Genomic DNA, 23,568 nt, shown 5'->3' with positions numbered 1-23,568 from the left:
GGTAAAATACCTTTTAATGGCGTCAGACCGAGGCTCTGCATCTGTTCTCGTGCTCCTAGACCTTAGTCCTGCTTTTGATACCATCAATCACCACATTATTTTGGAGAGATTGGAAACCCAAATTGGTCTACATGGACAAGTTCTGGCCTGGTTTAGATCTTATCTGTCGGAAAGATATCAATTTGTCTCTGTGAATCGTTTGTCCTCTGGCAAATCAACTGTAAATTTCAGTGTTCCTCAAGGTTCCGTTTTAGGACCACTATTGTTTTCACTATATATTTTACCTCTTCGGGATGTCATTCGAAAACATAATGTTAGCTTTCACTGCTATTTGGATGACACACAGCTGTACATTTCAATGAAACATGGTGAAGCCAAAATTGCCCTTGCTCGAAGCCTGTGTTTCATACATAAGGAAATGGATGGCGGCAAACATTCTACTTTTAAACTCAGACAAAACAGAGATGCTTGTTCTAGGTCCCAAGAAACAAAGAGATCTTCTGTTGAATCTGACAATTAATCTTGATGGTTGTACAGTCGTCTCAAATAAAACTGTGAAGGACCTCGGCGTTCCTCTTGACCCTGATCTCTCATTTGACAAACATATCATGACTGTTTCAAGGACAGCTTTTGTCCATCTACGTAACATTGCATAAATCAGAAACTTTCTGTCCAAAAATGATGCAGAAAAATGACATTATATCGAATATGATATTAACATGTGCTTTACAAAGGGCTGTTGGGCTGAAGGATGGCACACGCTATAAAGTGAAGTCATGTTAGTGACGTTACACCTAATCTCGTTCCTAGAAACTGAAATAAAGGGCAACTACACTCAAAAATCAAAGTTTCTTAGATTTTTCCCAGACCTCAAAAGTTATTAGCTGATGTGGTTGTGAACACAATTTATAAAAGCATTGTGAACACAATTTATAAAGCCTGTAAGCGGTGCTTATGCCACCCTTTATAAAACACATGTTTGTCATATTTGACAGAGTGGGTTATATCACATTTGACATTGGTGGTTATGTCACACAGTTACGCCACATTTATGAACCCCTTATAGACATGACATACGGTTCTAGCTGATTTGTGACACATTTACGTAGTGTTTGTGAAGGCTTTATGAAGCCTTTATAAGCCGCAGGTCATTTTTTATTTTGATCTATTTTACCCTTATTTTTACAAGGTAAGGGGACTGTGAACAGATTCTCATTTTCAGCAACAACCCGGAGAATAATTAAAGGGAAGCTGGGGATGATGAGGTGGCCATGATGGTATGATTGAGATTGAGAATTTAGCCAGGGCACCGGGGTTAACACCGCTACTCTTACAATATGTGCCATGGGATCTTTAGTGACCATCAGGACCAACCCTGCATAGCTTCAGAGTCAAGCCAGCAGTGGAATGTTTTAACTTGATTTTATTTGAAGTAATAACATGTGATAACAAGTGACAACATGCAAAGCAACATGTGATACAATTAAACTACACATACGTGATGACATGTTAAGATTGTAAAATTCAAATATTCACATGATTTTTTCCACTTGAAATCATGTGTTTTTCTGTAAAGGACAGTCTCACCCAGATGCTGTATGCCACCAAAAACAAACAATCTGTGAGTAATACAAGATCCTTTCAGAATTGTTCTTTAGTTGAGGTGTCCTTAGTGGTGCTGTAAGGAGACATTTGCATCCGTTCTGCCCACCCGCTGAATCCCGCTATGCACTGTGGGTCTAGGATTTCTACACCTGGAATCTTTCACCTAGTACAGACTTTGATGATAGTTCTATTTTCACCTCAGTTATCTCTGCACATGTATGTTAACTCTGTGTTGTTGTGATTAATTATGATTAATTATTCCAGAACTGGGATTAATAATCTTCCTCTAAAAATGTAGTCACAGACCATATGTGTGTAATCCAAGGTTAAAGGGGAAATCTGGGACTTGTTCTTTTTTGCTCTTGTTTTATAAACCAGAACTATACCTACTCCTGGATATATTTAATCTGTCTCTGTGAAACTGTCCAGAATGTAGACTATAATGTGATAACTATGCTTTCTGTTTTACAAATTAGGCATATTATTTTATTTATTTATTAATCTATTTATTTATGGTCAGTCCTCGCATTTATAGCTTGTTTATGAATTGAAGAGTGGTTACATTTCTCTAGCCCCATTCCTCAGCTTAGTTCTTTTGTTATGTGTTTGTTTTAGTATGGTCAGGGCATGAGTTGGATGGGTTGTCTAATCAGAGGCAGCTGTCAATCATTGTCCCCTCTTGAGAACCATACTTAGGCAGCCTGTTTTCACCCTTGATTTGTGGGTGATTATTTTCTGTGTCTGTGTGTTCCACACGGAACTGTTTCGGTTTTTGTTATTTCACTGTGTTATTTTGTATTTTTCAGTGTTCTATTAAAAGTATCATGAACACTTACGACGCTGCGCATTGGTCCTCCGCATTGGTCCACCTACTACTCCTTGTCAGAGGAGGAAGAAGACCGTTACACACCTTCTGAGTGGCGAGACACCTGTGGGAATGGAATCATTATTAAGAGGTGTTAACAGAGCCCTGTGGATCCTCCATTTGTCCACCCTTAACAGGATCATTACTATGGAGACTTCTCAACATGCTTTTCTGATGCCATGAAGTGGTTGCCATGAGCACCTCAAAGCACCGGTCATTAAGGTCACAGACTCACTACACAAAGTGACCTACCTCTTCTGAATGTATTTCTTCCAGAAGTCACTAATCCAGAAGTCAGTATGTCAATCAATGTCAATGCATTTGTCAGAAAGCTACTGTAGGGGATAAATAAGCAGCATGGCAAGACATTATTGTAGTTAGTGAACAAACAGAGTTACAGACCATGACATCACTGGACCTGCAAAGCAGGGGTTTGTATGAGGTCCTGAGCAAGGCACTGTAGACTCACTGATGTACAACTCACCTTGCATTCCAAACCACTCATTAATTAGGGATAGGAGTCCAGTCAGCGGGACAACTGTTGACAACATCCGGTGAAATTGGAGGGCGCGCAATTCAAATAAATAATCGTAATATTAGACATTTATGAACATACAAGTATCATATATCGGTTAAAGGCTTAAATTCTTGTTAATCTAACTGCACTGTCCGATTAACAATAGGCTTTACAGCGAAAGCATACCATGCGATTGTTTGAGGACAGCGCCCACATCAACATATTTTTCAACCAGCACACTCTTCATGAAATCACAAATAGCGATTAAGTAAATCACTTACTTTTGAAAATCTTTCTCTGTTTGCAATCCCAAGGGTCCCAGCTACAACTTGAATTGTCATTTTGTTAGATAAAATCCTTCTTTATATTCCAAAAGGTCAGTTTTGTTGGCGTAATCGATTTCAGTAATCCACTCGTTCAACTTGCAGACAAAGGTATCTAAAAACCTACCGCTAAACTTTGTTCAAACAAGTCAAACTACAATTCTATTTAATCCTCATGTAACCTAAAATGTAAATACACTATAATTACTTCCTACGGAAAGAATAGAAAACAAAAATTTAGCAAGCTTGTGTCCGCCTTGTCCCGTGCCAACAGACTGATTTTCCACTGTGACTCTTTGTACCAAACTCCAAATTCTTCCTCTTTTTGGAAGTAACAAGCCTGTTGACATCTAGTGGAAGCCATAGGAATTGCAATCTGGTCTCATACAATATTTGTATGATATATAGTTCTACAAACTTCAAAGTCGTTTCAATCCAATGCTACCAAATATATGCATATCCTGGCTTCTGGCCCTGAGTATGAGGCGGTTTATTTTGGGCATGTCAATCAGGCAGAAATTCAGAAAAATTTACCCTAGCCCTGAGAAGTAATTATTAATTAAAGGCACAATCTGCAGATTTCCTATTGCCCAATTGCAAATGATATTAAGTATGCAGTATACCCATTGATTGTTGAAGAACTAAGGGCAGTATGGTGCGATAGAAATGTAAGAGAATACCCCCCTGAAATAGACAAAAACTTATTGGCACCGTACGAAACATATACACTATGTACAATACCACTCAAATGGATGCCATTTTATTCAAAACTTATTGCAAATGTCATATGGCAAATGCCAAGTGTCACACAGCAAAAATCCAATAAAAGGCGAGCGCGCTCCACGGTAAATCTTCATATTGCAAATACACATCTAGTCAAGACCCAAGACTCAAATTTTGAACATTTGAAAGAAATTGAAAAAACATATCACCGCCTAAAAAAGTGTTTTCTGGACCGTTTTTTGAAATTCTTTCGATTTGTTTTTTTGTCAATTATACATGTATAAGACTGTACGAACATACTTTTGACATATTTTATTGTCATATTTTTTTTTACTTGTCCAAAAGGCATATGTTTTGTCCATTTGCAATATGAAGTCAAAAGTCAGTGATCCATTGCCAAATGCCATAAGAAGTGCCCAAATGCAATATGAAAGTATTGAAAGTGCTAAATCAGTATGTTTAGTCCATTTGCAATATGATTTCATAGGAGGTCAAAAGTCAGTGAACCATTGCCAAATGCCATAAGAAATGTCCAAATGGGTGAGGGGTGCTCCCTACCCAACCGTAGACCCCTTTCACCACCTAAAGACATTTAAAACCATTTTAAAAATGTGCTCCTGGTAACCCGTTCCAACCACCAGGCACTCGGTTGTCCATTTGTATTATGTTACAATGGGCATTTAACATCACGAATTTGACATGCTCAAAAAAACTGCAGGAATGCGAATTTGACTGGCCCAATGAACTCTGGATGGCCGGGCAGTGATTCTTGTTCTTCTCCATCACTCGTTGGTGTTGATTTCAGAATGTTAATTTGGTGATGGTCTATCACTGTTTAAACATATTGCAAATGGACAAAAGTCAGCCAGCAAGTCAGCACATATCAGTCAATTAGATATCATTCTGACACCAAACTGATACAAACTGACACCACACCCACTTTTTCCAACTCATTTAGAAAACAACTATCACATATTTCAAAGCAGGCCCAAAATTCACAGCGACTTCTGTTTAAACCATGATAAAAACATAAAACACGTAGTTACGTTCTAGCTGCGGGTCCAATTTGTTGTCCCTAACAGTGCAGGACACATATGACAGATTCAACTCAATAATAGCCTCCTATCAGCATTCAAGTCTCCGCACCCAGCATTGCCAGCCAGTGGCCACTACATGCAAGTCAGACGAGTGCACTCTAAGGGCAGGTGAAAGGGAAATTTTCTTTGATTCGGGAGCTCATGAAATTAGCTAGTTTGATGTGCAATTAGTTACATTAAAAATGAAAAGAGACAATTTATTATGTTTGCATTATTCATACATTTTTTTTAAATCCACCAAGCTGCAAGGACAGTTTTTCATAAGCAGGCAAAAGAGCAGTTGCTCGGGCGCTGGTTGAGCCCTATCTGTGCATTTGCCTGAACATGACAGTGCTGGATTCAAGCCTTACCTTTGAAATTCTGCACTGTAGTGCGCTTAAAATGGAAAGGTAATTCCTGATAATGCTGTGAATAGACCACTGCTTTTAAATGTCAATTGGGCTACAATGCAGAACTTCGGCAATACAGCACCTTAAATCCAATTATTGTAGCAAATTTGGCAAAAACAGTCAAATGTGTAATGAACTCACTGATTGGATGGCATTGTGGCTGATGAAAGAGACTATCATATCCTCTTGAAGGGAGTTGTTACAACTATGACATCATCAAATGTAGTGCTCTGCTACAGACCTTTTATGTAAAGTTGAATGTAGTAATGTTTGATTGGTCAACATTACATTGTGATCATCATTATGGTAATAGTCTATAGGTACAAAAGCACAAGAGTCAAGTTCCCATTTGTATCACATTGTGACCAGAGAAAAAGGATTCACATGTGATACGTCAACATCTGCATGGCTGAGAGGTAAGGTATGCTGAATTGAACAGAAAAATGATTAACCATCTTTTGAAATGGCAAAACACTTCCCTTTCGGTATTTGTAGTAATGTTTCCAATGAATAAGCAAAAGTAATTTTAATACATTTTATCAAGTGACAAAAATACAGCATTTGAATTTGTTTAAGTAAATCATCCAAAATGATGTAATAATGTACTAACTAATATTCTGTAATTGATGTTTACATCTATAGTAATACTGTGACAATAATGTATCTCTCGTATTTCAGATAAGATTTTTTCAACCACGACCATGGAACCAGGAATCAGTCTCAGCAAGGCTGATATTGTTGAGAATATACCTCTATGTTTTGGATCAGTGAATGGGTCTTGCAAAAGGTCAATCTTTCCTCCAACAATACGAGTATTATTTTATGTCTTACTCGGCTCAATGTCTGTTCTCACAGTGTGTGGCAACCTTCTTGTAATCATCCCCATCATTCACTTCAAACAGCTCCACACCCCAACCAACTACCTCATCCTCTCTCTGGCTGTGTCAGACCTTCTCTTGGGGGTTTTAGTGATGCCTCCCAGAATAATATATTCAGCGGAAAGCTGCTGGTATTTTGGGGATTTATTCTGTAAAATCTACACCAGCTCTGATGTCATGTTGTGCACTGCATCCATTCTTAACTTGTGTTTTATTTCTATTGACCGGTATTATGCAGTGTGTCACCCTCTCCTTTATAGAACTAAAATAACTGTTCATGTTATTCTGATTATGATGCTGGTCATCTGGACGGTATCTGCCGTATTAGGTTTGTGTATGATATTTCTGGAGCTCAATATTTTGGGCATGGAGGATTTTTACTATGAAAATGTTGCCTGTGAGGGAGGATGTATTTTGTTTCAAAACAAAGTGTTGAGTACTGTGTCTTTGGTTCTCTCATTCTACATCCCAGGAGTCGGGATGGTTAGCATCTATCTAAAGATTTTCCTAATAGCACAGAGACAGACACGCTCAATTCAGGGTACAACCAATCAGAAGTCAGTAGGTAAATCACAGAGGAAGGCCACCAAAACACTTGCTATCATTATGGGGGTATTTCTATCATTCTGGACACCCTTTTTTGTTGTCAACTGCATTGATCCTTTTATTAGTTACTCTACCCCACCCGTTTTGATGGAAACACTTATATGGATTGCCTATTTTAATTCAGCTATTAATCCCATGGTGTATGCATTCTTTTACAGTTGGTTCAGGAGGGCATTTAGAATGATCATTTCTGGTCAAATATTTCAACCTGACTCTTCAGAAATACAATTGTTTTCAGAATAAATACAGTGAGCTCATTTTTTGTTGTTTTGGTTCTGTACTCCAGCACTTTGGTTTTGAAATGATACAATGAGGATAAGTTTAACGTGCCAACTGACAGATTTAATTTAAAGGTATTTTGATAAATATCAGGTGAATCGTTTAGAAGTTACACCACTTTGTACATAGTCCCCCAATTTTAGTGGACCAAAAATTTTGGGACAAATTCACTTATATCTGTATTAAAGTAGTAAAAGGTTTGTTTTTTTGTCCCATATTCATTGCATGCAACAATGACTACATCCAGCTTGGGACTCTACAAATTCCATTAATAGACATTTATTTTAAATAATGTAGTGTGTAATTTTGGTGTCACTTTTACTTTAAATTATGAAAAACTTACAGACCCACAAATATCATACCCACAAGACATGCTAACCTCCCCTGTTGTTGTAATGGTGCGAGGTTAGCATGTTTTGGGGGTATGATATTTGTGTGTCTATAACGTTCTCACTCATCATTATTCACGATTCATTCAGGATTATCCGTAATCATGTTTTTAACCACAATGTAGAAGTGTTTAGAAACGGCCCTCCTGAGTGGTGCAGTGGTCTAAGACACTGCATCATAGTGCTTGAGGCGTCACAACAGACCTGGGTTCGATCCTAGGTTGTGTTTCAACTGGCTGTCACTGGGACTCCGTTAGGAGGACAATTGTTGTCCGGGTTAGGGGAGGGTTTGGCTGGGGGGGCTTTACTTGTTTTATCGGGTTCTAGCGACTACTTGTGGCGGCCCGGGAGCATGCAGGCTGGTTGTCAGTTGAGAGTTGAGTCGACACATCGGCTTTCTGGTTAAGCAGACGGGTGTTAAGAAGTGCAGTTTGGCGGGTCATGTTTCAGAGGATGCATGACTCAACCTTTGCCTCTCCTTAGGGAGTTGCAGAGATAAGACAAGATCTTAAATGGATATCATGAAAATGGGGGTAAAAAACAACAACAACAAAATAAGTGTTTACAAACATATTCTATTCTTATTTACAATAAAAAGTGCCTCGAAAATGACACAATACATTATTTACCATTCATTTCCATTGGGCACAAAATAATCTGAAACACAACCGAAAAAAAAACAGAAAATGCATTCAACAGATTTGTAGAGTCACAACCTGAATGTCGTCAGTGCGTGCTATGAATATGAGATCAAAACCTTTTGACTCCTTTAATACACATATAAGTGAATTTGTCCCCAATACTTTTGGAGCTCACTGTATGTCTAAAATCAATACTGACAAAGAAGTGTGACATGTGCCTTTGTTCTCAGTCCTTTATTAAACTATATCAGACACAGGTGTGTAGGTTTAAAAAACAAGTATAATCCAGTTGGCCCCAAAACATGAAATCGATACATGTCATCTAGTAGGAGGTAGCCTCTCCTCTCCCATATCTTATCTTATTCATACATACATACATACATACATACATACATACATACATACATACATACATACATACATACATACACACACACACACACACACACACACACACACACACACACACACACACACACACACACACACACACACACACACACACACACACACACACACATACACACATACATACATACATACATACATACATACATACAGTGGGGCAGAAAAGTATTTAGTCAGCCACCAATTGTGCAAGTTCTCCCACTTAAAAAGATGAGGCCTGTAATTTTCATCATAGGTTCACTTCAACTATGACAGACAAAATGAGAAAAAAATATCCAGAAAATCACATTGTAGGATATTTAATGAATTTATTTGCAAATTATGGTGGCAAATAAGTACACAAGAGGTCATACAGGCACGTGGAGGCCACACACACTACTGAGACTGAACAAGCATTTTGACTTGTTTTAAGGGCATTACATCAAAGTTGGATCAGCCTGTCGTGTGGTTTTCCACTTTAATTTTGAGTGTGACTCCAAATCCAGACCTCCATGCGTTGATAAATTTGATTTCCATTGATCATTTTTGTGTGATTTCTTTTGTCAGCACATTCAACTATGTAAAGAAATAAGTATTTAATAAGAATACTTCATTCATTCAGATCTAGGATGTGTTATTTTAGTGTTCCCTTTATTTTTTTGAGCAGTGTATGTTTGTACTAAGGTGATATTACTGAAATAAAGATTATTTGTGTTGATAATGTGCAATGTTTTCTGTGAAACTGACTATTTTTGAAGATCTTACTTTATAAATCACATAATACAGTATATCCCTTAATTTCCTTTCATCTCATAACAACTGACCAACAGTACGCACACAATATACAGTACCAGTCAAAAGTTTGGACATATCTACTCATTCAAGGGTTTTTCTTTATTTTTACTATTTTCTACATTGTAGAATAATAGTGAAGATATCAAAACTATGAAATAACACATATTATATATGTAGTAACCAAAAAAGTGTTAAACAAATATATCTTATATTTGAGATTCTTCACAGTAGCCACCCTTGGCCTGATATGCCAATATTTTGATTTGTTTGGTTACTAAATGATTCCTTATGTGTTATTTAATAGTTGTAGTAGGTGTGTCCAAACATTTGATAGGTACTGTACATATTAATCTGGATCTGTGAAACTGGCCTATAATGTAGGTTGTAATGTGTTAACAAATAAGCCATATGTTATATACATTTATTCTTTCCTTGTTTGTTTATTTGTCCCTGTGTTTTCCATCTGTATCTGAGATGAAAACAGGTTATGGTACATTAAGCTTCTGAAGCCGAGGCTTCTCAGGAAGGATGGCAACGTGAAATGGTACATTTGAATGCATTTGAAATACTCCAGGTGTGTACAATGCCTTTACTGTATCTATTTGTTTTTCCATCTTTAACCTTCTTCAGTAGAGCACCTGTCAGTTTTGCAGAGGAATATTATCAAGATGGACAACTCATTCCAGACTGATACAGTATGATGTTTAATTGTATTTTTATACATTTCTATAAAAATAATATTCAAATACTGTTACGGCAAATGAGTGAGGAGGTGTGGAGTCAGGCGCAGAGAGCAAAAGATGTGGGAAAAAACACGCTTTAATGTCCCGCAAAAATAACATGAACAAAAGTAGGAAAACAAATGATCAGAAATATTAACGGACAGCGCGAAACCCAAAATACAAACAAAATACACTCAAACATAGAACAGACAAACAAGCCCGCACGAAACAGAAGCGGGCTGAACAAACTATATATAACCCTACCCTAACAACCAAACAAGAAACAGGTGATACCAATCAGACAAAACCAAAGGAACACAGAACAACGGATCGGTGATAGCTAGTAGACCGGCGACGACGACCGCCGAGCGCCACCCGAACAAGAAGGGGAGTCACCTTCGGTAATATTTGTGACAGTACCCCCCCCCCCTGACGCGCAGCTCCCGCAGCACGCCGACGCTGTCCTCGGGGACGACCCGGGGGCCGAGGCGCTGGGCGATCCGGACGGAGGCGATGGAACACTCTCAACATAGTTGGATCTAGAATATCCCTCACCGGAACCCTGCACCTCTCCTCCGGACCATACCCCTCCCAGTCAACGAGGTACTGCAAGCCCCTCACCCAGCGTCTCGAGTCCAGAATAGCTCGTATCTTGTACGCCGGGGACCCCTCGATGTCCAGAGGGGGCGGAGGAACCTCACCTTCCTGCATGGGACCAGCTACCACCGGCCTGAGAAGAGACACATGAAACGAGGGGTTAATACGATAATACGAAGGAAGTAATAATCGATAACAAACCTCGTTTATTCTCCTCAGGACTTTAAATGGCCCTATACATTGCGGACCCAGCTTCCGGCAGGGCAAGCGGAGGGGCAGGTTTCGGGTCGAGAGCCAGACCCTAATATATCTCGCCCACTCCCCTGGTCGGTCCTGGCAATATGACCGCAGAAACCTACCCACCTCCTGGTTCACTCTCTCCACCTGCCCATTACTCTCCGGGTGATACCCTGAGGTCAGGCTGACCGAGACCCCCAGACGTTCCATAAATGCCCTCCAAACACGGGAGATAAACTGGGGGCCCCGATCAGAAACTATATCCTCGGGCACCCCGTAGTGCCAGAAGACATGGGTGAAAAGAGCTTCCGCAGTCTGTAGGGCCGTAGGGAGACCGGGCAATGGGATAAGACGGCCGGACTTACAGAACCGATCCACAACGACCAGGATCGTTGTGTTACCCTGAGAGGGGGGAAGGTCAGTAAGAAAATCCACCGATAGATGGGTCCACGGCCATTGTGGAACAGGAAGAGGTTGTAATTTACCTCATGGCAGGTGTCTAGGAGCCTTACTCTGGGCGCACACAGAACAGGAGGAGACATAGAATCGCACATCCCTCCTCAAAGTGGGCCGCCAGTACTTCCTCTGAAGACCTCGCACTGTCCTAAAAATACCTGGGTGACCCGACGAGGGTAGACAATGAGCCCATCGAATCAATTGATCACGAACAGCCAGCGGCACGTACATACGACCCGCCGGACACTGTGGAAAATGTGAAGAAAAAAAATCAAAAACGTATCACCCCCTTAAAAAGTGCTTTCTGGACCATTTTACGAAATACTTTAGATTTTTTGTCAATTACACATGTATAAGAACTGTATGAACATACTTTTGTCATATTTGATTATCATAATTTTTTTAAATCTTGGGGGGAGCCAAATGCCATAAGAAATGTCCAAATGCAATATGACATATTTGAAAGTGCCAAATCAGGATGTTATGTCCATTTGCATGTACAATCAATGGATTTTTACCTTTATTTAAATTGGCAAGTCAGTTTAGAACAAATTATTTTCAATGACTGCCTAAGAACAGTGCCTGTAACTGCCTGTTCAGGGGCAGAACAACAGATTTGTACCTTGTCAGCTCGGGGATATGAACTTGCAACCTTTTGGTTACTAGTCCAATGCTCTAACCACTAGGCTACCCTGCCGCCCCCATGTCAGTTTACAAACCCAAAAGTCAGTGAACCATGTCCAAAAGGCATTTATACTGCCAAAATGATATACAGCACTATGTTAAGCCATGAATCAACGTAGATGGTCTATTAGTCATGTATGATGAGGGAGAAGTGGGACGGTTGTTTTTTAACAATTTTTTTTTAAACGTCCAAAATACCAAGGGGCGCCCCCTATTGGATGGGCACGGGTGGGGAGTGCTCCCTACCCAACCATGGACCCCTTGCTACCCCATAATGGCATTAAAAAACAATGTGCTCCTGGTGCTCCTGGTAACCCGTTCCAATCACCAGTGGCACAGCTGTGCATTTGCAGTATGTTTCAACGGGCATTTACCATCACGATTTTGTCATGCTCAAAAATACTACAAAAATGCAAAATTGACTGGCCCGATGAACTCGGGATGGCCGGGCAGTGTTTCTGATTCCTCTCCATCGCTCGTTGTGTTGATTTCATCATGTACATTTGGTGATGTTTTTTCACTGTTGAATCATATTGCAAATGCACTGTGCAATTGCAATATGTTTCTATGGGCATTTACCATCACAAATTTGTCATGCTCAAAAATACTGCAGAAATGCAAAATTGACTGGCCCGATGAACTTGGGATGGCCGGGCAGTGTTTCTGGTTCCTCTCCCTCGCTCGTTGGTGTTGATTTCAGAATGTCATTTTGGTGATGGTCTCTCACTGTTTAAACATATTGCAAATGGACAAAAGTCAGCCAGCAAGTCAGCGTCCATCAGGCAATTAGATATCATTCTGACACCAAACTGATACAAACTGACACCACACCCACTTTGAAGCCAACTATCACATATTTCAGAGCTGGCCCAAAATTCACAGCGCCTTCTGTTCAAACCATAATAAAAACATAAAACACAAAGTTACCTTCTAACTGCGGGTCCCGTTCTGACATTAAGTGTAGGCCTAGCTGAGGCGACCTCGAATCCCAAGTTTCGACTCGATAGGTAATTTGGAGCCAGAGTAGCGACCTTATTTGGTGTTGAAAATCCACATTTTACGGGCGTTGCAACGGGGTCCTTGAATTTTTTTTATTTTTTATTTTTTTTACTGAGTGAGCTATCGGACAGAAACGTTAGGGTACGTCTCTTTGGGCCAAGGTGGTTGCAATGCACCTAGTCTTGCGACTCTGGGACATTTCTAAATGTCTTCATTTTCGTGATGTTAAAATGAATTGAAGGTATTGCAAATGTATGAGGCTGTTTCTCGGTCCGAAAACGTTCTAGAGCCACATAACTCACCATACACTATCGACCTGAGCTCTTGAACAGGTTTCTAAAATTTCAGAACTCGAGGTCTGACGTTTTTTTAATAGTTCGAACAAAGGTAACTATTTCAGGCTCTGTCTGTCTCTACGCACCACACTATGTCCCTCCGTCCAAGCTGTGTATGTGTGTGTGTGAGTTTTTCTTGGAAATTGTATGGGAGACATGACTGATTCACATTCATGAGAGTTGCCTAATCACACATATGAAGTTTTGGAAAGACCTGACTTTTTGAACCCTTCGAAACAGCTCCTATGACACCAATTGTGGCACTTCCGGTTGGCACGGGAAGCTGTACGTGAACACATATCCTCAGTGGATATGTAAGTCTATACGTTAAGAACGTTAAAAACTGACTGATTTACACAGGGTTGAATTCACTATTTCTATCAAACATCAGGTTGGGTATGGAAAAACACTTTTAGGGTGATTTTAACCACTTCCGGTTGCTTCAGGAAGCTTAGAATCGACACAGGTAGACCTCATAGTGGCCTGAGGGATTGTCATTGAAGACAGGTTAATAAGGCATTATTAACCCACATAGGCTCTAGGTTGAATTTAGGGGAGCAGGCAATGTATTCCTATAAGGAGAGATCATGGCCTCTAAACCTTCAAGCTGCATACTGGACCCTATTCCAACTAAACTACTGAACGAGCTGCTTCCTGTGCTTGGCCCTCCTATGTTGGTCTACACGGACAAGCTCTGGCCTGGTTTAGATCTTATCTGTCGGAAAGATATCAGTTTGTCTCTGTGAATGGTTTGTCCTCTGACAAATCAACTGTAAATTTCGATGTTCCTCAAGGTTCCATTTTAGGACCACTATTGTTTTCACTATATATTTTACCTCTTGGGGATGTCATTCGAAAGCATAATGTTAACTTTCACTGCTATGCAGATGACACACACTGAAGACAAATAATGTATACAAAATGCTTCAGTCTGGTTTTAGACCCCATCATAGCACTGAGACTGCACTTGTGAAGGTGGTAAATAACCTTTTAATGGCATCAGACCGAGGCTCTGCATCTGTCCTGGTGCTCCTAGACCTTAGTTGTGCTTTTGATACCATCGATCACCACATTCTTTTGGAGAGATTGGAAACCCAAATTGGTCTACACGGACAAGCTCTGGCCTGGTTTAGATATTATCTGTCGGAAAGATATCAGTTTGTCTCTGTGAATGGTTTGTCCTCTGACAAATCAACTGTAAATTTCGATGTTCCTCAAGGTTCCATTTTAGGACCACTATTGTTTTCACTATATATTTTACCTCTTGGGGATGTCATTCGAAAGCATAATGTTAACTTTCACTGCTATGCAGATGACACACAGCTGTACATTTCAATGAAACATGGTGAAGCCCCAAAATTGCCCTAGCTAGAAGCATGTGTTTCAGACATAAGAAAGTGGATGGCTGCAAACCTTCTACTTTTAAACTCTGGCAAAACTGAGATGCTTGTTCTAGGTCCCAAGAAACAAAGAGATCTTCTGTTGAATCTGACAATTAATCTTAACCTCTTGAAACTCCCCATCCCGGATCCGGGATTGTGACTAAGCCTCAGGCTCATTAGCATAACGCAACGTTAACGATTTCTGAAAATCGCAAATAAAATTAAAATAATGCGTTTGCTCTCAAGCTTAGCCTTTTCTTAACAACACTGTCATCTCAGATTTTCAAAATATGCTTTTGAACCATAGAAATTGACTAATTTGTGTAAGAGTATGCAAAGCTAGCATAGCATTTTGTGTAGCATGTAGCACGCAACATTTTCACAAAAGCCAGATAACCAAATAAATAAAATCATTTACCTTTGAAGAGCTTCTGATGTTTTCAATGAGGAGACTCCCAGCCACATACCAAATGCGCAGTGTTTCCTGAAAGCGTCTGTGTGTAGGAGAAATCGTTCCGTTTTCTACATTGCGCCTGGCTACCGAAACGAACCGAAAATGCAGTCACCTACAACGTGAAACTTTTTCCGGATTAACTACATAATATCGACCGAAACATGGCAAACGTTGTTTGGAATCAATCCTCAAGGTGTTTTTTCACATATCTCTTCATTGACATGCAGTTCTTGGAAGCTTGCTTCTCTCTCTGTGCCCCATGGAAAAATACTGGCAGGTGACTTTTGCGCACCAATTTCGGCGCAGGACACCGGGCGGACACGTGGTAAATGTGGTCTCTTATGGTCAATCTTCCAACGATCTGCCTACAAATACGTCACAATGCTGCAGACACCTTGGGGAAACGACAGAAAGGGCAGACTCATTCCTCTTGCGTTCACAGCCATATAAGGAGATCATGAAAGACAGAGCCTCAAAAATCCTTGTCATTTCCTGGATGCCAAGTCATCTTGGTTTTGCCTGAAGCTCACGTTAAAGGGCACGCACAGAGAAGATATTTGTATTTATGGACACGTCAGAGTGTTTTCTTTCGAACAGTAGCAATTATATGCATAGTCGAGCATCTTTTTGTGACAAAATATCTTGTTTAAAACGGGAACGTTTTTCTTCCAAAAATGAAATAGCGCCACCATAAGTGTAAGAGGTTAATGGTTGTACAGTCGTCTCAAATAAAACTGTGAAGGACCTTGGCGTTACTCTGGACCCTGATCTCTCTTTTGAAGAACATATCAAGACCATTTCAAAAACAGCTTTTTTCCATCTACGTAACATTGCAAAAATCAATCCAAAAACGATGCAGAAAAATTAATCCATGCTTTTGTCACTTCTAGGTTAGACTACTGCAATGCTCTACTTTCCGGCTACCCGGATAAAGCACTAAATAAACTTCAGTTCGTGCTCAATACGGCTGCTAGAATCCTGACTAGAACCAAAAAATGTGATCATATTAATCCAGTGCTAGCCTCCCTCCACTGGCTTCCTGTCCAAGCAAGGGCTGATTTCAAGGTTTTACTTCTAACTTACAAAGCATTACATGGGCTTGCTCCTACCAATCTCTTTGATTTGGTCCTGCCGTACATACCTACACGTATGCTAATGTCAGAAGACACAGGCCTCCTAATTGTCCCTACAATTTCTAACCAACAGCTGAAGGGCTTTCTCCTATAGAGCTCCATTTTTATGGAACAGTCTGCCTACCCATGTCAGAGACGCAAACTCGGTCTCAACCTTTAAGTCTTTACTGAAGACTCATCTCTTCAGTGGGTCATATGATTGAGTGCAGCCTGGCCCAGGAGTGGGAAAGTAAACGGAAAGGCTCTGGAGCAACGAACCGCCCTTGCTGTCTCTGCCTGGCCGGTTCCCCGCTTTCCACGGGGATACTCTGCCTCTAACCCTATTACAGTGGCTGAGTCACTGGCTTACTGGGGCTCTCTCATACCGTCCCTGGGAGGGGTGCGTCACCTGAGTGGGTTGAGTCACTGATGTGATCATCCTGTCTGGGTTGGCGCCCCCCCCCCTTGGGTTGTGCCGTGGCGGAGATCTTTGTGGGCTATACTCAGCCTTGTATCAGGATGGTAAGTTGGTGGTTGAAGATATCCCTCTAGTGGTGTGGGGGCTGTGCTTTGGCAAAGTGGGTGGGGTTATATCCTTCATGTTTGGCCCTGTCCGGGGGTGTCCTCGGATGGGGCTACAGTGTTTCCTGACCCCTCCTGTCTCAACCTCCAGTATTTATGCTGCAGTAGTTTATGTGTCGGGGGGCTAGGGTCAGTTTGTTATATCTGGAGTACTTCTCCTGTCCTATTCGGTGTCCTGTGTGAATTTAAGTGTGCTCTCTCTAATTCTCTCTTTCTTTCTCTCTCTCGGAGGACCTGAGCCCTCGGACCATGCCTCAGGACTACCTGACATGATGACTCCTTGCTGTCCCCAGTCCACCTGGCCGTGCTACTGCTCCAGTTTCAACTGTTCTGCCTAATTATTATTGGACCATGCTGGTCATTTATGAACATTTGAACATCTTGGCCATGTTCTGTTATAATATCCACCTGGCACAGCCAGAAGAGGACTGGCCACCCCACATAGCATGGTTCCTCTCTAGGTTTTTTCCTAGGTTTTGGCCTTTCTAGGGAGTTTTTCCTTGCCACCGTGCATCTACACCTGCATTGCTTGCTGTTTGGGGTTTGAGGCTGGGTTTCTGTACATGACTTTGAGATATCAGCTGATGTACGAAGGGCTATATAAATACATTTGATTTGATTTGATGATTATATTGTAATCTTTGAGATCAAATAACCCTGATTCTGTTAACGGTTAATGCTACACGGTCAAGGTTAGGCTTGCACAGATTGGGAGGACCTCAGGAACGTACCTGAGGTCGAATTGTGCTTCTCACCCTAACGGTTCTCTCACTGTCACCCAAAAGCAAATTAAATTTGGGTCCAGGCTTCATTTTGGGCCTACTTTTTTCACTGTTGCTGCACTCAGAACGAGCTACGGTCAAGCGGGGCATCTCGTTGAACTCGGCACGGCCTTGACAATATGGAAATGCCATTGCAGGCTCTGTGTGTCTTTAAGCACCACACTTTGTGACTCCATCCTTGCTGCGCGTGTGTGTGTGTGTGTGTGTGTGTGTGTGTGTGTGTGTGTGTGTGTGTGTGTGTGTGTGTGTGTGTGTGTGTGTGTGTGTGTGTGTGTGTGTGTGTGTGTGTGAGAGAGAGCTTTCCTTTGACATCTGTTGGGAGAAGTTACTGATTTACAGTTCATGAGGGTTGCTTAATCACATATATGAAGTTTTAAAAAGATCTGACCTTTTTAACCATTTGAAACAGCACCTATGACACCCTTTTAAGGTACTAATGGTTGGCACAGGAAGCTGAACGTGAACACATATCCTCATTGGGATAGGCTCTTACAGAATCCTGAGTTGTATGTCTTTATGTTTAGAATTTACTGATCTACATAGGGTTGACCTCATAGTGACCTGATGGATTGTCAACGAAGACAGGTTCATACGGCATTCATAACCCACATAGACTTCAGGTTGAATTTAGGGCTGCAGGCAATGTATTCCTATGGGGAGAGAAGTCAGTGAAAACTGTTTGATGTCGACACCCTCTTTTAACTGTTAAGGGTTAATGCTACGCGGTCAAGGTTAGGCTTGCACAGATCGGGAGGACATCAGGAACGTACCTGAGGTCAAATTATGCTTCTCACCTTAACTGTTCTCTCACTGTCACCCAAAAGCAAATGACATTTAGGGCCAGGCTTCATTTTGGGCCTACTTTTTCTCATGGTCACTGTACATAGACCGAGCGAGCTTCGGTCAGGTGGGGCATCTCGTTGAACTCGGCACAGCCTAGAGACTATGGTAATGCCATTGCAGGCTCTGAGTGTCTTTAAGCACCGCACTTTGTCACTCCATCCTTGCTGTGTGTGTGTGTGTGTGTGTGTGTGTGTGTGTGTGTGTGTGTGTGTGTGTGTGTGTGTGTGTGTGTGTGTGTGTGTGTGTGTGTGTGTGTGTGTGTGTGTGTGTGTGTGTGTGTGTGCGTTTAAGAGGTTTTTCTTTGACATCTGTTGGGAGTAATGACTGATTTTACAGTTCATGATGGTTACCTAGTCACACATATAAAGTTTTGGAAAGATGTGACTTTTTTAACCTTCAAAGCAGACACTGTGACCCCAATTAAAGGCACTTCCGGTTGGCACAGGAAGCTAAAAGTAGACATATATCCTTATTTGATTAGGCACAGAATCCTGAGTTTTAAGTCTATACGTTAAGAACTGACTGATTTACACAGGGTTGTATGCACTATTTCTCACAAACTGCAGGTTGGGTAGGGCAAGACACTTTTAGGATGATTTTAACCACATCCGGTTGCCCCAGGAAGCTTAGAATCAACACAGGTCGACCTCATAGCTGCCTGATGGACTGTCATGGAAGACAGGTTCATAAGACATTCATAACCCACATAGGCTTCAGGTTGAATTTAGGGGTGCAGGCAATGTATTCCTATGGGGAGAGAAGTCATTGAAAACTGTTTGATGTAAACACCTTCTTTTAACTTTTAAGGGTTAATGCCACATGGTCAAGGTTAGGCTTGCACCGATCGGGAGGACCTCAGGAATGTTCCTGAGGTTGAATTGTGCTTCGAACTCTAACTGTTCTCCCGCTGTCACCCAAAAGCACCTACAATTTAAGGTCAGGCTTCATTATGAGCTCAGACCGAACAAGCTACGGTCTAGTGGGGCATCTCGGTGAACTCGGCACAGCCTAGAGATTATGGTAATGGCATTGCAGGCTCTGAGTGTCTTTAAGCACCGCACTTTGTCACTCCATCCTTGCTGTGTGTGTGTGTGTGTGTGTGTGTGTGTGTGTGTGTGTGTGTGTGTGTGTGTGTGTGTGTGTGTGTGTGTGTGTGTGTGTGTGTGTGTGTGTGTGTGTGTGTGTGTGTGTTTGTGTGTGTGTGTGTGTGTGTGTGTGTGAGAGAGAGCTTTTCTTTGACAAATGTTGGTCGACACATGAAGCTGAAAGTAAACACATATCCTCGTTAGGGTAGGCTCTTATAGAATATTGAGTTTTAAGTCTTTATGTTAACCTCTACGCACCGAACCTGTTAGCGGGATTAAATTCGACAACATATGGTGATCGCTACATAAATAGTCATATTAAACGTTCATGAAAATACAAGTGTCTCACATGGTTCGAAAGCCTAGAATCTTGCTAATCCAACTGCGTTGTCAGATTTAAAAAAATATTTATTGCCAAATAATACGCTGTGATTATCTGAGCACAGACCCCCATATCAAACTACTTATTCAACGAGCACTTGAGTAACAAAATCACAGATTGCATTGAAATAAATCGTTTACCTTTTAAGATCTTGCTCTGGTGCAATCCCAAGGCTCATTGTTACACAATGAATGGTCTTTTGTTCGGTTAAATACATTTTTTATAGCCTAACACTAAACATTTTGTGAACGCTTATCTAGTTGAATTTCGTGTAATTAAATTTTCGACGTGACATCCAACGTAAAATAGACAGACTTTCCCTGACTTTATCCAGTCATGTTTGGTTTCCTTGCAATCAACTGTTTATTTGTAACACAACCAAAATTGATGGGTCATTTTGCGGGATATATTGACCCGGAAAAACCGATTGGAAGACAAGTGACGAGCCCATTGTGCACCAAATATATGACCACTGTCTCATTGATTGACTGTATTTTAACCCAATCACCACTGATCGTCTTGAAATCTAGCTGGGTAGATAGCCAATGAGCAGAGATAAACGACAATATCCCATGGTTCTTTGTTGAAAGACAAACAATTCCAATGAACGCTGGCGCAAGGACCGTTCTTTCGCCATTGCCAATTCAACCGTGAAGGAGCGACGCTTATTACGCACAGTAGTATTTCGGTGAATTGCATCTTCAGCTGTTTATTTATCCAACATCATGGTGAATAAGTCAAGGAAAGCTAATTTTAATACTAGATATACGAATGTAGAAACATTTTTAGAGGAAATTGATCGTGAAAGTGAGACAGATCTGCTTTTTGCTCCCATAGTTTTGATTCTGAAACTGAGGCATATTTTTGAACGGAGAGGACATTGTTTTGGACTGGAAAGTTGCTCTCTTGCTAATGGCGTTGTTTGAAATTAATATGAAATATTATTTGTGATTGTTTTTACATTTTTTTGCAATATATAAAGATGTAATGAAATGGGTAAAGTACACGTTAGCTAGTCACTGTAAGTGAAGGTCTGTTTGTTTGTATTAGAACGACCATAGCCTATGTGTGTGTGTGTATGCTGTGTATATATATATATATATATATATATATATATACAGCATGTAGAGGTCTGTCATTTTTATCATAGGTACACTTCAACTGTGAAAGACAGAATCTAAAAGAAAATCCAGAAAATCACATTGTATGATTTTTAAGTAATTAATTTGCATTTTATTGCATGACATAAGTATTTGATACATCAGAAAAGCAGTACTTAATATTTGGTACAGAAACCTTTGTTTGCAATTACAGAGATCATACATTTCCTGTAGTTCTTGACCAGGTTTTGCGCACACTGCAGTGGGGATTTTGGCCCACTCCTCCATACAGACCTTCTCCAGATCCTTCAGGTTTCGGGGCTGTCGCTGGGCAGTACGGACTTTCAGCTCCCTATTGGTTTCAGGTCTGGAGATCCAGTCCTAAGTTGCCCTGGCTGTGTGTTTCGGGTCGTTGTAATGCTGGAAGACCCAGCCATGACCCATCTTCAATACTATTACTGAGGAAAGGAGGTTGATGGCCAAGATCTCGCGATACATGGCCTCATCCATCCTCCCCTCAATACGGTGCAGTCGTCCTGTCCCCTTTGCAGAAAAGCATCCCAAAGAATGATGTTTCCACCTCCATGCTTCACGGTTGGGATGGTGTTCTTGGGGTTGTACTCATCCTTCTTCTTCCTCCAAACACGGCGAGTGGAGTTTAGACCAAAAAGCTCTATTTTTGTCTCATCAGACCACATGACCTTCTCCCATTCCTCCTCTGGATCATCCAGATGGTCATTGGCAAACTTCAGACGGGCCTGGACATGTGCTGGCTTGAGCAGGGGGACCTTGCGGGCGCCACAGGATTCTAATCCATGACGGCGTAGTGTGTTACTAATGGTTTTCTTTGAGACTGTGGTCGCAGCTCTCTTCAGGTCATTGACCAGGTCCTGCCGTGTAGTTCTGGGCTGATCCCTCACCTTCCTCATGATCATTGTTGCCCCACAAGGTGAGATTTTGCATGGAGCCCCAGACCGAGGGTGATTGACCGTCATCTAGAACTTCTTCCATTTTCTAATAATTGCGCCAACAGTTGTTGCCTTCTCACCAAGCTGCTTGCCTATTGTCCTGTAGCCCATCCCAGCCTTGTGCAGGTCTACGATTTTATCCCTGATGTCCTTACACAGCTCTCTGGTCTTGGCCATTGTGGAGAGGTTGGAGTCTGTTTGATTGAGTGTGTGGACAGGTGTCTTTTATATACAGGTAACGAGTTCAAACACGTGCAGTTAATACAGGTAATGAGTGGAGAACAGGAGGACTTCTTAAAGAAAAACTAACAGGTCTGTGAGAGCTGGAATTCTTACTGGATGGTAGGTGAACAAATACTTAGGTCAAGCAATAAAATGCAAATTAATTACTTAAAAATCATACAATGTGATTTTCTGGATTTTTGTTTTAGATTCTGTCTCTCACAGTTGAAGTGTACCTATGATAAATATTACAGACCTCTACATGCTTTGTAAGTAGGAAAACCTGCAAAATCGGCATTGTATCAAATACTTGTTCTCCCCACTGTATATATATATATGTATATAAAAAAATGGTATGGTGTAGAATGCAAACCCATACATCTCAACACAGCCAGCATGCTTCCTCCAATCTACATTAGAGGGAGCATCAAGGGGCTTGCTGGCTACAGCACCACTGCACCAAGCCCTGTCCCTTCTGCTCCTGCCACAAGTGTTCATCTGCCCAAATATATTTGTGCAGGCATGGATGTGCCTAAGGGCCTAAAGGGCACATCATGGAGGTGTTGCTGTGTTGTTTGCAAGATGAAGTTTCCCATCACATGCACCACATGCTCAGTGATCCTCTGCTTTACATCAGAAAGAGACTGCTATGGCATCTGGCATCAGTATCAATATTGTCTAGAGTTTTGGCAAAGTTGGTGGGGTTATAAGGCAAAGTGGGTGGGGGCTAGGGTCAGTATGTTATATCTGGAATACTTTTCCTGTCTTATCCGGTGTCTTGTGTGAATTTAAGTCTTCTCTCTCTTTCTCTCCTTCTTTCTCTCGGAGGACCTGAGCCCTTGGACCATGCTTCAGGACTACCTGCCATGATGACTCCTTGCTGTCCACAGTCCACCCGGCCTTGCTGCTGTTCCAGTTTCAACTGTTCTGCCTGGAGCTATGGAACCCTAAACTGTTCATTTTTACTCTTGAGGTGCTGTCCTGTTGCACCCTCTACAACCACTATGATCTCCACCTGGCACAGCCAGAAGAGGACTGGCCACCCCTCAGCCTGGTTCCTCTCGAGGTTTCTTCCTAGGTTTTTGGCTTTCTCAGGAGTTTTTCCTAGCCACCGTGCTTCTACACCTGCATT

The 23,568-nt window shown here is 41.3% G+C and overlaps 1 protein-coding gene across 1 annotated transcript; it reads left to right on the top strand.

The window, feature by feature from the left end:
• Positions 1-6,220: 6,220 nt before the first annotated feature.
• LOC135557180 (trace amine-associated receptor 1-like) lies at positions 6,221-7,246 on the top strand. The gene has a single exon (XM_064990385.1). It carries the CDS (start codon positions 6,221-6,223, stop codon positions 7,244-7,246), a length of 1,026 nt encoding a protein of 341 aa, XP_064846457.1.
• Positions 7,247-23,568: the final 16,322 nt, after the last annotated feature.

Source organism: Oncorhynchus masou, chromosome 16, assembly GCF_036934945.1.
Source record: "Oncorhynchus masou masou isolate Uvic2021 chromosome 16, UVic_Omas_1.1, whole genome shotgun sequence".
In the NCBI taxonomy this organism is placed as follows: Eukaryota; Metazoa; Chordata; class Actinopteri; order Salmoniformes; family Salmonidae; genus Oncorhynchus; species Oncorhynchus masou.
Note: the sequence above shows the minus strand (reverse complement) of the source record. Positions and strands in the feature narration are given on the sequence as shown.

Bases quoted from the DNA above. Each gene is read 5' to 3' on its own strand.
- LOC135557180 (XM_064990385.1), top strand. From the start codon at position 6,221: ATGGAACCAGGAATCAGTCTCAGCAAGGCTGATATTGTTGAGAATATA.